The following is a 12811-nucleotide window of genomic DNA, read 5'->3' on the forward strand; positions in this document are numbered from 1 at the left end:
AGAAACAAGGGATTAGGGGAGAGGGGAAATAGGAAGAGAAGGGATTTTGTCAAAATGAGCAGTGGCAGGAATCTGCAGGCAATCAATACGTAGAAGATTATTGCCTTTATTAAGGACCACTAAGAACAGATGAAGCTCTTTTAAGGAGGGCTGCGTGTGTGACTGAGGGACCAGCAGAGGGCGGCAGAGAAATGCGAGTGGTCCATGGGTGAGCCCGTCGAGGGCTCCTGAAACCCCAGCACTATCTAAAAGAAGACTGAACACACAGAGCGAGCTCTCAGAATCCGAATCTTCTACAGAGAAGCTGCTTCATCAAGGGAGATTTTTTTTTAAGGTGCAGGACATTTTAAAGCCATGGCAAGCTCTTCTGGTGCCCTAGAAGACTCGGGGAAGCAGCGAGGCAGGGATGGCAAGATGAGGAGGGAAGAGGATGATGCCCCACCGGAGGGGAAGAGGCTGAAGCTAGGGAAGGAAGGAGGAGACAGCGGGAAGGAGGAGGGAGAAGACATGCCATGTCTGGGCAGAGAAGACACCGGGACCCAGACAGGTGGTGAAGGCAGAAGTGTAAGTGAGAAGACTTAGCATGCCTCTACCTGCTGGGGAAGTGGTGGGGGAAGGGGCAAAGCATGTTCTAAATTATTTGTCATTGTGAAGTTGATACCTGGGCACTGGGAAGTGTACATGGGACATGACAAGACTACCTGGGATCTTGAGAAAGTGGAAGTTTGGAAGGTTTGCTTTGTTGATTTTAAGCCCCTTTCTGCTTTAGACTTGACTTCTTAAGTAGGACTGCCTCCTATCTGAGACTTGTTTTAATATGCAGTTTCCAAGAGGGTAATGCATGTGAAACTCTGCATCCCAATGGCAGCTAGAGGGAAGGGAGAGTTGGAGGGGATGGCCAAATGGGCTGATCTGAGAACACCTCTTAGTGTTGACTCCAGCCTCCCTTGCACCACCCCCCTTCCTGGACAGGGCTGCTTTATAACCCTTAATGGGCTGCTACTGCTGTGGTGGTAGCTCCTACCTGACAATGGATATGTGTGTGTGTTGAAGGAGATGTTGAGGGGTGGTGTTGGGGGCAGTGGTGGTGGAACGAACCAGGTGTAAGGAATTAATTGGCAAAACCTTTAAAAAAAATTCTCCTCTGTTTAGAGTATTGGCTAACAGAGCTTCCATTAAACCCCTTGGATTTTCCAGGGGTCTTTTAAATGTTTGAGCACTGATGTTTCATATGGGTTGAGACAAACAGCATGAAGAGTTCAAAGAAGAGGCAGGTGAATTCAGACCTGGTAGGAGCTTCCAACCTGCCTCCCACCCCCAACTCTCCATCCAAGGTACAGTAAGACAAAGTTTTTGGCACACCCACCAGAATGGGGGGGGAGAAATAGAGAGAGAGAGAGAGAGAGAGAGAGAGAGAGAGAGAGAGAGAGAGAGAGAGAGAGAGAGAGAGAGAGAGAGAGAGAGAGAGAGAGAGAGAGAGAGAGAGAGAGAGAGAGAGAGAGAGAGAGAGAGAGAGAGAGAGAGAGAGAGAGAGAGAGAGAGAGAGAGAGAGAGAGAGAGAGAGAGAGAGAGAGAGAGAGAGAGAGAGAGAGAGAGAGAGAAGAGAGAAATGGGGGGGAAGAGAGAGACATCTATATACATGTTTATCTGTGTGTGCACCTGTATGTGTATGTATGTATTGTGAGTACTCATGGTTTATTATCAACTGTACTTTCTACTGTCTATCTGCCAGCTGAGGCAAATGGTTGTTGGTTTGTTTCCAGGGCACCTGGAACTGACCTCTCTGACCTTATAGTTCTGAATTCAGATGCTTGAGTGTAGGCTTATCAGAGTATTTTACTTTCTTCAGTGGAATACCCTATTTCAAGGGTTTTGGCTAAACAATTGGGTAGCCTGTTTGTTCCCAAAGATTTTTATTTTTAACTGTTTGCCTGAGTGAGTGTGTCTTAAAATTTTGATTAGTGCATAATGAGGTGCTGCACAGGAGACTTCACCTTCTTCCTTCCTGAATCTATTTAGGCAGCAATCAGCCTGTCCTCTCCCGATAGGCAACATCATAACTAACTGACCTGACACAGACTCAATCCCAGAATAGCACTGTACTACAGCTGTTGTTTTGGTATCTTCTTGATAGTAGCACACACATCTCGATTGCAGTGATTATATTCAGTAGCTGGGGCCACCGAAGCACTCAAGCTGGATGCTGCTGTCACTTAGACTTCTCTAGGATAGTCTTTTTATTGAAAGATTGGCCAAGGAGAGGCCTTAGAATGCTCCTCAGGGTGCAGAGAGGAGAGAACAACGTCAGATGTTAGAAACTAAGTTCTATAGAAAGAAAATATTTGGAAACTTTTCCCTTTTTTGGAAACACCTCATTTCTCATCTTCTTTACAACTGTTTGTTGAGCTCTTCTTGGGTGTTATGTCTAGCCCATAGAATGTTGAATGATATAGAATCATTGTGGATTGGATCAAAGTCTCTAGGTTTGACCTCTAAGGAAAGGTGAAATGAATTGCGTTTTGGTAATGAGATTACTTAAAGAGGAAAATCCCATTAAGCCTTTTGGCAAACAAAGGAAAAGACCTTCATCTCCTTCTTTGGTGGATTATTTTAATTGGACAGCACTTTTATCCTAATCCTAAACATGACTCTCATTTGTACAGTAATTTTCCTGGCATGGTCTGAGCAGGGTTAGTAGGAACTTAATAGCCTTCCTTAGTCTCAGTTTCCTCATCTGCAAAAGGAGGGAGTTAGAGTAGATACTCTAAGGTAATTTCTAGATTGGGCATTCTGTGGTCTATGCCATCTTGACCTTGTCTCTTAAATTGCTAAGTCTTATAGTCATTCACAGTTGCTTCCCTTCTCTACTTCCATTCATTTGGCACTGATCACCTTATCCATTTTTTTCTGTTCTTTCTCCTGATAGTATGACTACACAGGGTTAAGAAATTGTCTAGTTAATTTGATCAGTAAAGATGGTCAATATTTATAATTAAGTTTAACAAAAATCTTTGTTCTTTAGGAGATGATTGACTTGACTCAGCCAATACCTGAAAAAAGAAACTCTGTACCATACTGAATAAGTGGGTATCCAATATATGTTTGAAGACATTTACTGAGGGAGAAGATACTCTTTCCAGTCAATCCATCCCACTTTCGCATAGTCCTAATCTTTAGGAAGATTTCCATTTCATCCAGCTGAAGTCTGATTCTCTGCCTGGTTCTTGGTTTTGTTCTCTGAGACCAAGTAAAGGAATTCTAATCTTTCTTCTATGTGGAAATCCTTCAGTTATGTGACACCAGATATGTCTTCTCTTCCTTTGCATTTCGAATTCCTTCAACAGATGCCATATGATATATTCATGCTGATGTTTACTCTAGCAAAAAAGAAAGTAGGAGATAAAGACAATTATCTGAGTGATTCAGGTCTCTCTTTTCTCAAATTGTTTTACCTATTACCTCTGACATATTGAGCTGCATTGTTGATGATCTAGAAATGTCCAGACTTTTCACATAGGTCTCAGGACACTTCTAGGTAGGTCTTTACTTAGTTTTTTTCAAATTTTCAAGATTCATTTCCTTCAGTCTCTGCTTTTATCTAGAACCTCAGGAATAATGTTTGTTGGAATGCAGAATGATTGTTGCTTAGTATAGTTTTGCTTGTAATGCTTGGGAAGTCTAAAAAAAACATTCTCTTGTGGTTGATTGTGTAATTTGCCAATATAGGGGTTTCAGACTAATGTCAATACTGGATCCTTTGATTCAGGAGGGTTTGTACATCTTCAACTGAGACATTTCCCTGGTAATTCTTTTGAGCAGAAATGCTAATCGTCAATCAACTAGCATTTTTAAGTGTCTACCCTTTGTCAGTTATTGTGATAAATGCTAAATTCTTTTACTAAAAATAAATTGGGTAATAAAAACCAAAACATTAAAGATCAAGCCTCAGTTTTGAAATTATTCAGGTGTCAAAATGTCCAGTTTCAAGTCCTATGTCTGCCATTTGCTACCTATGTGACCTAGCACAAGTCACTTTAAATAATACAATATTTGTAAACACTATGAAAACCTTAAAGGACCTCCCTATTATTACTTTTATTAGTATTGTTACCATTATTACTACTTCCCCTTTCTTCATCTGCAAAATGAGGGGGTTGGACTAAATTGCCTCTGATGGTCTTGCCAGGTCTAAAACTATAAACTCATGGCCCTAATTTCCAATTCTTAGGAATTCTTTTCCTTTGATTAAGTAAAAATGTTCTAAGAGAATGAAATGATAGAATCACCAGGTAAAAGAGATCTAATTCCTTATGGTTTTAATGATTCCTGAGAGGCAGTGCAGTATAGTGCTCAGAAAGTTAGCAAAATACATAATTCCTGCCCATACTCTCATGTAAATTGTGAAGTAAGTTCCATAGGATGTAGCATTTTGATTAGTAATGAGTAGAAAGTTCACCCACTTTCTGAAAGCCAAAAATGGAGAAATAAGGAGTGGAAGGATCTTCTGAGTAGAAGGAGGAGTAGATGTATCTGAGTTGGAACAGGAAATCATGCTGTACATGTTAGATCACTTGAGGAAAGGGGTTTCCTTTTTCCTTTTCTGTTTTCAAGGTTGTTTTATGGTAAAATTGGCTCCATTTCTTGCTTTAGCATTTTTAGAATCTCTAATAAATATGCAGGAATATTGGAGCTTGATTTATGCTTTTGGGCTTTTAAGATTCTGTGGGTTAAATTATATCCTGCTACTTTTAATCCTCAGGTGGACTCCAGTTCTGCCTGTCCAAGTGTTCCATGATGACATGGGGTTTTATAAACTTCTTTTTAAAAAATAGTTTGGATAAAGATTGTGTGTTGTGTGTGTGTGTGTGTATAATGTGGCAAAATCATTAAAAACCTTTCCATGTTCTTTGTTTCTAAGAGCAGGATTCTCCTTCTGATTTTCTCCTATAAGGCACAGGTTTTATGATGTTTCAATGATCTTTGATCATAGGACCAAAGATTTAGAGCCCAAAGAGACCTCAGTCTAATTTCCATGTTTTAAAGATGAGGAAAACTGAGGTCCATAGTGGTTAAGTGTCTTGGCTATGGCCACACAGGTAGCAGATGGTAGAAACAGGAGCTGTACCTCTGTTTTCTGATTCAATCCAGTTTTTTCCCACTGTACTATTGCTATTTCTACTTCAGAGTTCTGATTTATTTCTGTTTAATATCCAGTTTTCCTATTTTTTTCCTAGTTCTTAACTCCTGTAATTTTCAGGTGGTTGAATCTGGGGTTAGATGAGGTGAGATGTGTAAGTGTAAAATGAGGTTACAGATGATGAAAGATTAAGGTCTAGGACAAATTTCACCTTTAGGTTTTCCTGACTGGACTTGAGACTATATTATCACTATAATCAGGGCAGAGGAGGTGACCATTCCTTGTCTTGATGACTTTCCTAGTTTGTCTTTCTTAAATTGAATCTGAATGCTTGGCATTTTTTGTGCTTTGTCTTCTGACCTGAACTATCACAGAACTTGGAAATATAGATGAATCTCTGGTGTCAGACACATTCCAGTGATACTCCCTTTTCTTCCCTTCCTCCCACAATTCTCTACTGGGACAAAGCACAGAGGCTTGTAGCTTACATAGATATAAAGGTATTTATATTGTCATTTGATAGTGAATAGGGGAAATCAATTCAGCAAATATTGAATTAAAACTTGCTTTGGAGGGGAAAGCTTTTAAGATTTAGTGATACAACAAGTCATGGAAGGCATTGCTTGTTTGTGCCAAGCCCATGGTTATTGGGACATCTTCAAAAGTGGGGGTTCTTGCTGACCATGGTGCTGAATATACTATATTTTCCCTTGTCCTACAATGTGCTACAATCCACATGTGAGGACTGTCTGGGACAGTACTCATCAAAACAAATAGGAGAAGGTGGTTTACTGATTTTTTTCTTGAATTTCTCTGCAGCTAGCACCTACCAATGCTCAATGGGACCAACCTTGATTAGCAGCCAGATTCTAATTGGGCCTGGTAGTCTCTGTGCTGTGGTTGTGGGACAAAGAATCTGAAATGAGAGGGGAAGGGAGAAAGACAGTTTCACAAGGACAAGGAAAACTCCAATCATTGAAATGTGCACCCCTACCCCATTTTTGGTAATGTCTCTATGAATATTTAAATGCCTGACTCAAAAGCACTTGTTAATAGCAGATGGTTCATTTAATTTTCTTTTTTCTTTCTTTCTTTCTTTTTTCCTGTTCTTAGTAATATGAAGCTTCTTGTATAGTTCTCCTGGCAGGTATACCTGACATAGAGCTGACATATACATCTGACCATTAGCATGTGGGCCACTGAGTAAGCTGCTGAGAACATGTATTTGTGTAGCTGCTCAGCAGAGGAGGTGACCTTTTCTCTTTCCATTCAGCCTCAGCGTGAAGTCGTCAGATTACTCACACTTGAGCAAAAAATTCCTGCCCCTTTTTGTTTATTTCTTCCAAATACCCAGCCATTTATGAATTCCTTAAATCCAACTGGTTAACTGATTAAAGAGTGGAGGGAGGCAGCAGAGAATATTATGTTTCAAAGTATGGAGAACTGAAAAGAACCCTGTGTAAGCAGTAAAATACTTTAATACTTGGCCACAAAGATAGAGCTGAAGTCCCACACTAGAGCAGCCTGGGTAAGTGGAGATGAAAATTCAGCATTCAGATGCTCTTTTACCTCTTCTACCTGTTCTACCAGGATGCAGTTATGAAGAAAAATCAGATCATTATAGGCCCTTAGACAAGAGAATCATACCACACTCAGGAAGCTCAAAAATATTTATCAAGAACTTACTATGTGTCAGGCACTGTACTAAGTACTGGGAATAAAAATAAAGGCAAAAGAGGTATCTACCCTTAAGTTACTTATCTTCCAATAGGGGTGGCACCATGTAAAGAGCAAGACATACAGAGTAGATGGAAGGTATTCTCAAAGTAGAAGGCATTAGAAGCTGGAGGGGTGGAGTAGGAGAGTCTCCTTTTGGGAGATATGACAATTCAGCTGACAATTGAAGGAAAGCAGGAAAATTCTGAGGCAAAGGTGAGGACAGAGAACCTTCTAAGCATGGGGAATGGCCAGTGCAAAGGTATAAAGATGAGGATTGGAGTATACTATGTGGAACAGCAAGTAGGCCAGTGTAGCAGGAACAAAAGATAAGTATTAGATAATTGGAAAGGAAGAAGAGGTAAGGTTATAAAGAAATTTAAATGCTAAAACAGATCTTTATAATTGATCATGTAGGTAATAGGAAGCTATTAGAATCTGTTGGGTAGGTAGAAGGAAGATGTGGTCAGACCTGTGCTTTAGGAAAATCTCTTTGATAAATGAGTAGAGAATAGATTGGAGTATGGAGAGACTTGAGGCTGAGAGATAAACCAAAAGGCTATTTACAATATTTCAAGTACAAGGTGATGAGAGTCTGAACTGGGGCAGTGGCTGTGTGACTAGAGAGAATGGAAGAATATAAGAGATATGGTGAAGATAGAAGTGACAAGATTTGGCAACAGACTTGTTAGTAGAGTGAGTGAGAGCTGAAGAATAGAGGATGATATTGAAGTTGAAAGCCTAGGTGACTGAAAAGATGAGGATATTAGCAGAGTAATTTCTCCCTATCCCCAGAAAAAGAGAGAAATTTGAGGGAAAAACAATGAATCTTGTCTTGGACATGTTAAGTTTGAGATGCCCAAGGATATATAGGAATGAATAAATAGATCTGGAATAATTTGCATAGAGATAATTGAATCCAGGGGATATTTTGAAATTACCATGTGAGATACTAGAGAGGGAGAATAGCAGTTGATGAGTATGACAGGGATAAAGATCTAGAAAGAGACTGAGAAGGTGTGGTCAGATGCTGTGGGGTGGGCCAGCCTCCCACAGGGGATGGGGTCTTGGAGGTGGGTTAGTGTTAGCAAAATGATGGATAAGGACACAGCTTTCTGCATTCAACCCACAGCACAGGTTTCACAGGATAAACTGCTCCATCTTGGCTGAGACCTGGCTTTATTTTATACCCTCATGATCACACGTCTCCTTGGCACACAGTTTCATTCTCAACATACATGTTTCTATGGAACCTAACAACAGACAGGAATCCTAGGGAGACAGTCAAGGAACCATTGTTGCTACGGGCAGGATTAGTGGGTAGAATCAACATGACTCAGATATAGGTTAGGGAATTCAGAGCACAGATTTGTCAGAAGTTTTTTATGTCTAGAAAAGAGGGTCCTATCTAAGTAGGTTATAAGAATCCTTAAGTTTAATTTTGTAAGTGGACTCTCCTGGTAATATCCTGGGGGGATAGAGTGGGACATCTGTATTAACCCTGCAAGCATGTTGCTCTCATCTATTTTTCCTGGGGCTAAGTAAGAATAATAATCATGGCAATTCCAATAATGAGGGGATGTTAATAATGAAAGTGGGGTTTCAGTGGGTGTTTCCATCCTTCCTGGGGGTTGCTTTGCAGTCCTTGGTTTCCACATGGACCATGTCAAACAGCATGGTCTTTGATGGCTTCCAGTAGTCAGACAGGTAGGACTACCAAAAGAGTGCAGTCAATAAATCCAGGGAAGAGAAAGTCTTGAGGGAAAGAAAATGGTCAACAGTGTCAGATGCTTCAGAGAGATCAAGAAAGATGAAAACTGAATAAAAAGTCATTGCATTTGGCAAGTGAGATCATTGGTTACTTTGGAGAAAATTGTTTTTGTTTAGATAGGGATCCAGATTTCAGTGGGTTTAGAATGAGAAAAGATGAAGTACACTTAGCAAGCTTCATCCACTTTCCCAAGGAATTCAGGGAAAACAAAGGAAAGATATAGGAATACAGAAAGTGAAGAAAGTAGGACAAAGTGAGATTTTTTAAGGATGGAAGAGACATGGTTGGTTGTGTTTGTAGGTGTGAGGAAAGGGAGAAAGAAAGACAGAGACACACACAGAAAAAGAGACAGACAGAGAGACCCAGAGAGGAGGAGAATGAACATTTAAAAGATTTGGCTTCAACAAGAAGGGCTACATTTTTCATCTGAAACTGAAGTGAAAGAATAGATGGGAGGGAAGATATCAGTGATATGAAGTGAGGAGAGCTCTTGTTGAATGGCCTCAATTTTTTAGGTCAAGGTCTTTAGAGGAGAATATTGTTGGGAATGGATGCCATAGGAAGTTTGAGGAGAGATGAAGAAGATAGGGATATTAATTCAGTTGCTGAGCAGCCAAAGGAGGTTAAGTAACTAATGACTCTCAGAACCTGGATTGGGTTATGTATGTGAGTAGTCCAAACATAAAATGAGAAACAGTTACTAGGCAATGATGGTGGTGGGAGAGTATAGAAATGGCAATAAGGGACAGTGAGTTGGAGATATGAGAAAAAATATAGCTAGTACTAGAAAAAATGGAAAGGGAGAACTGTTATTAAGAGAGAGTCAGCTCTCAGTGTAGTACCATTAAGTGACTTCCAGAAGATAGGAATGAGAAAGGGAGATGTATGAGATGAAAAGAAATTTATTAGTTATAGAGTAGATATAGGTTCCAGAGGGCACAATGGAAGGGAGAGACACCTGAAGTGAGACATTGGTGGAATAGATTTGGGGGATTGAAAGTAAGGTAGTGGGCAGTTGAAGAGGGGAGTGAGATTTTGTTTATAACTAGCTAGAAGTTCAGAATCACTGCAATGGGGAGAATACAAGGTTTAGAATATGCTCTCCACTGGGGAATGAGTCCAGGTAGAGTTTAAGGAGTTAGGAAAGAATTGAAGGAGTCACATGGTTAGACTGTTTAAGATCTTTCCTCCATATCCAACCTTATGGCAGGTTTCATATGATGCACTACCTCAAAAGAGCAGGAAGAAATATGGTAACTAAGTGAGGAGGAAATAGTTGTGAACTTGTGCTGTAAAGAGCTTTGGGGCTTGCCTTGCTATAGAAGTGGGAGATGAGTGTCAGGTGGGCATAGACAGCCCAAAGAGAAGAATTAGAGAATCGAGAGGGAGAAGGAGAAGAAGCTTCAAGGCTTCAAGTTCCAGGGGGAAGAATATGGATTAAATGGACAAAGAAAGGAGCTAAAAACACTTTTAAAGTGCTATTGACATGGTGGTGCTTTTATTCAGTTTCATTGTTTCCTTTTCTGCTCTCTCTGGCTTAGCATTTTCTTTTTTTCTCCCTATGGTGTCATAGAAACAAGACTGTATAGGCTGCTACTGCTGTTCAAAATTTGGGTGCTTTTCAGGAGAAAATGGATTTTATATTTTTCGATTTCTTGATAGTGTTGGTCCTTGGTCCTCTCTATCTCTGCTTGTAGATATCTCCTGCAAAGTATCCTAGCTGATGGCTTCAGCCTACTTAACCATAGGTTCCTGGACTGAATCTATGTTGATTTCTGGACCTTCAGGACTCAGAATGTTGCTTATTAAGCCCATTGGCTAAGGCAAATAGCAGCTACTGTTTCTGAAGGAGTGGGGCACCTAGAAGGATCATCAGTCAGCAGTATGCATTTAAAAATATTACCTGGAGATTTTTTTTTCTATAAAAGCCATAATGTACTCATGTTGTTTCTCATTTGCCAAGGAGCCTTTCTTTCCCTCTCAGCTCCAGTTAGCCTTGATTGAAAAAGAATCATGTGCAACTGTGCCTAATTTACATCCATCTTCATTTTGTGCATTGTCATACTTGGAAGATGTCATCTTTTGCAGTTTACAGATCATAGTTTGTATGGCTTTGTACTGCTTGCTATTGCCCACAAACAATCCTGTATTCAAAATCTTTGAGGCACAGCTGCCCCAGGATGCTCTTTCCTCCAAGGATTCATGTGCACCTTTATCTTTGGTAAATAGCATCTGACTGTGAGGTATTATATTTTGGGAGAGTTCTTGGGGACCTTACAGCTTATAAAGAGACTGGGGGGGTAAGTGTAATGGCTGCTGGCTATAGCCCTGGAAATCTAGGTCCAAATGAATTTTTCTATCACTCTTCTTTCATGAATTCTTTGCTTACAACCTATTAGAAGTATTGTCACCATGAACATTATTAAACATTAGCCATGAGATTTTGATGTTTCATTTTGAAAATGAGGAAACACATTTTTTGGATAAATTTGGAAAATCTTCCTGGAAGACTATGGGTAAGTCATTTAATGTCTCTGAGATTTAATTACCTTCTCTGTGAAATGGATCAAGTACTATCAAATAATTCTTGTGCTCTCTACCTTACAGGGTGGCTTTAAGTCTCAAAAGAGCCTACAGACATTATGTGTATGTGTATACACATACATATGTGTTTTGTCTACAGATTACTATATACATTTAAGTTATTGTTGGCATTGTGTCTCACCTGTTACTTTATGAATTGATGAAGCTGTGGAGTTTAATGTTCTCACATCATCTGATGCTTTGGGCAGGGTTATTCAGCTGTGCATAGGGGCCTGTTCCAATGTGGATTTGGGGGCTAGTTTCTCTCTGATCCAACATCAAATGGTTGGAAATTCCTGCTTCTGCTCACTGGTTCTAGAACATGGCAGATTGTCTAGGCAAGATCATAAATAATATGCAAATGGCTGCAAGTCATTTCCAGAATTCCTTTGCAAGTGGACTGGAGATGAAAGGGAAACACTCTGTGATGACATGAATATATTTCCAGAAAAACCTAGTCTATGTCCTCATGGTACACTCTCTCCCAGAGACCTAAGTAAAAGGGCTGCCATTATGCCATAGTTAACAGAACAAATACTCACTTGTTATGGTGCTTAGAGTGGGTCCTTTTGTTAGAAATATTAGTAATTTATTTAAGATGTGTGTGCATATGCAGAAAGAACACTTTAAAAATATTACTTTAAAGTCAGAGAGACTAAACTATTGATCACCCATGCTACCTTAGCTATCTGCTGTGTACAAACTGGAAATTTCTTGCCTGTTGATGAGATCCAGAATAAGGTCACAGAATTGTATAATGATAGACTTGGATGAGTCTTTATACTGGGTCCAAATCATCTTGTTTTCTCTTCAGGAGATTTCACCTTGGGGTGTAGAAACTTTATGTGACTTTCTTCAGTTACAACTATCTGGAGGCACTCAGAGTCATAACTCAGGTGGCTTCGCTCCCCCCCCCCCCCAATATTCTTTTAACTATACTAGAGAGGTATTATGGTCCAGTGTTTTATAGTATTGTTGCCTAAAGTAGTGAAGCTAAGTGACTTGTCCAAAGTCACACATACAGAGGCAGGAGTTCAACTTAGGTCTTTTTTTTTTACTCTAGCCACTGGACCATAATACCTCTCTAGTGTAGTGGTAGTCTCTCGGTGACCGAGAATGACTATTGTGATAATGCACAAAGACAATAGCCATTCTCGGTCACTGAGAGACTATTATTCTGTAAGCTCCTTGAGGTCAAGAATGACACAGCACAAAGCCTGGTACAAAGTAAAAATCTAATACGTGCTATTAATTCATTTATAGAAGAATTGTGATAAAAGATGAATGATTATAAAATCACAATTTTTAAGACTCTCCTGATATTACCCAACTGCCCCAGCACATAGTAAACACTTAATAAATGCTTGTCAATTTGCCTCATTGCCTTAAGTAAAGGAGGAGTTGAGATATATTATAAAAAATGTTAAGCTAAGTAACAGTGTAAGGCAGTATATGATAACACCACAACCAGCATCACTACCACCACTATTCATTTAGGAAGTACTTAGAGCTTGGGATTTTTTGCCCAAATTCACACTGCCACCAAACTTATCCATTTTTGTTAAGGGCATTACTATCCTCCCAGTCCTTCAAGTTTGCAATTT

At 39.8% G+C, this 12811-nt stretch overlaps 1 protein-coding gene across 4 annotated transcripts in view; it reads left to right on the forward strand.

The window, feature by feature from the left end:
• Positions 1 to 245: 245 nt before the first annotated feature.
• RBFOX1 (RNA binding fox-1 homolog 1) overlaps positions 246 to 12811 on the forward strand; it is a 2817840-nt gene continuing 2805274 nt past the window's right edge. For 3 of the 4 annotated variants that reach the window (XM_056804033.1, XM_056804032.1, XM_056804031.1), the window contains exon 1: positions 253 to 564. In XM_056804033.1, coding sequence (XP_056660011.1) covers positions 355 to 564 — 210 coding nt within the window. In that variant the 5' untranslated portion in view covers positions 253 to 354. Of the gene's footprint in view, positions 565 to 12811 lie in introns of all 4 variants that reach the window. The other variant, XM_056804034.1, reaches the window with a different exon arrangement.

This window comes from Monodelphis domestica, chromosome 7 (genome assembly GCF_027887165.1).
Source record: "Monodelphis domestica isolate mMonDom1 chromosome 7, mMonDom1.pri, whole genome shotgun sequence".
Classification (NCBI taxonomy): Eukaryota; Metazoa; Chordata; class Mammalia; order Didelphimorphia; family Didelphidae; genus Monodelphis; species Monodelphis domestica.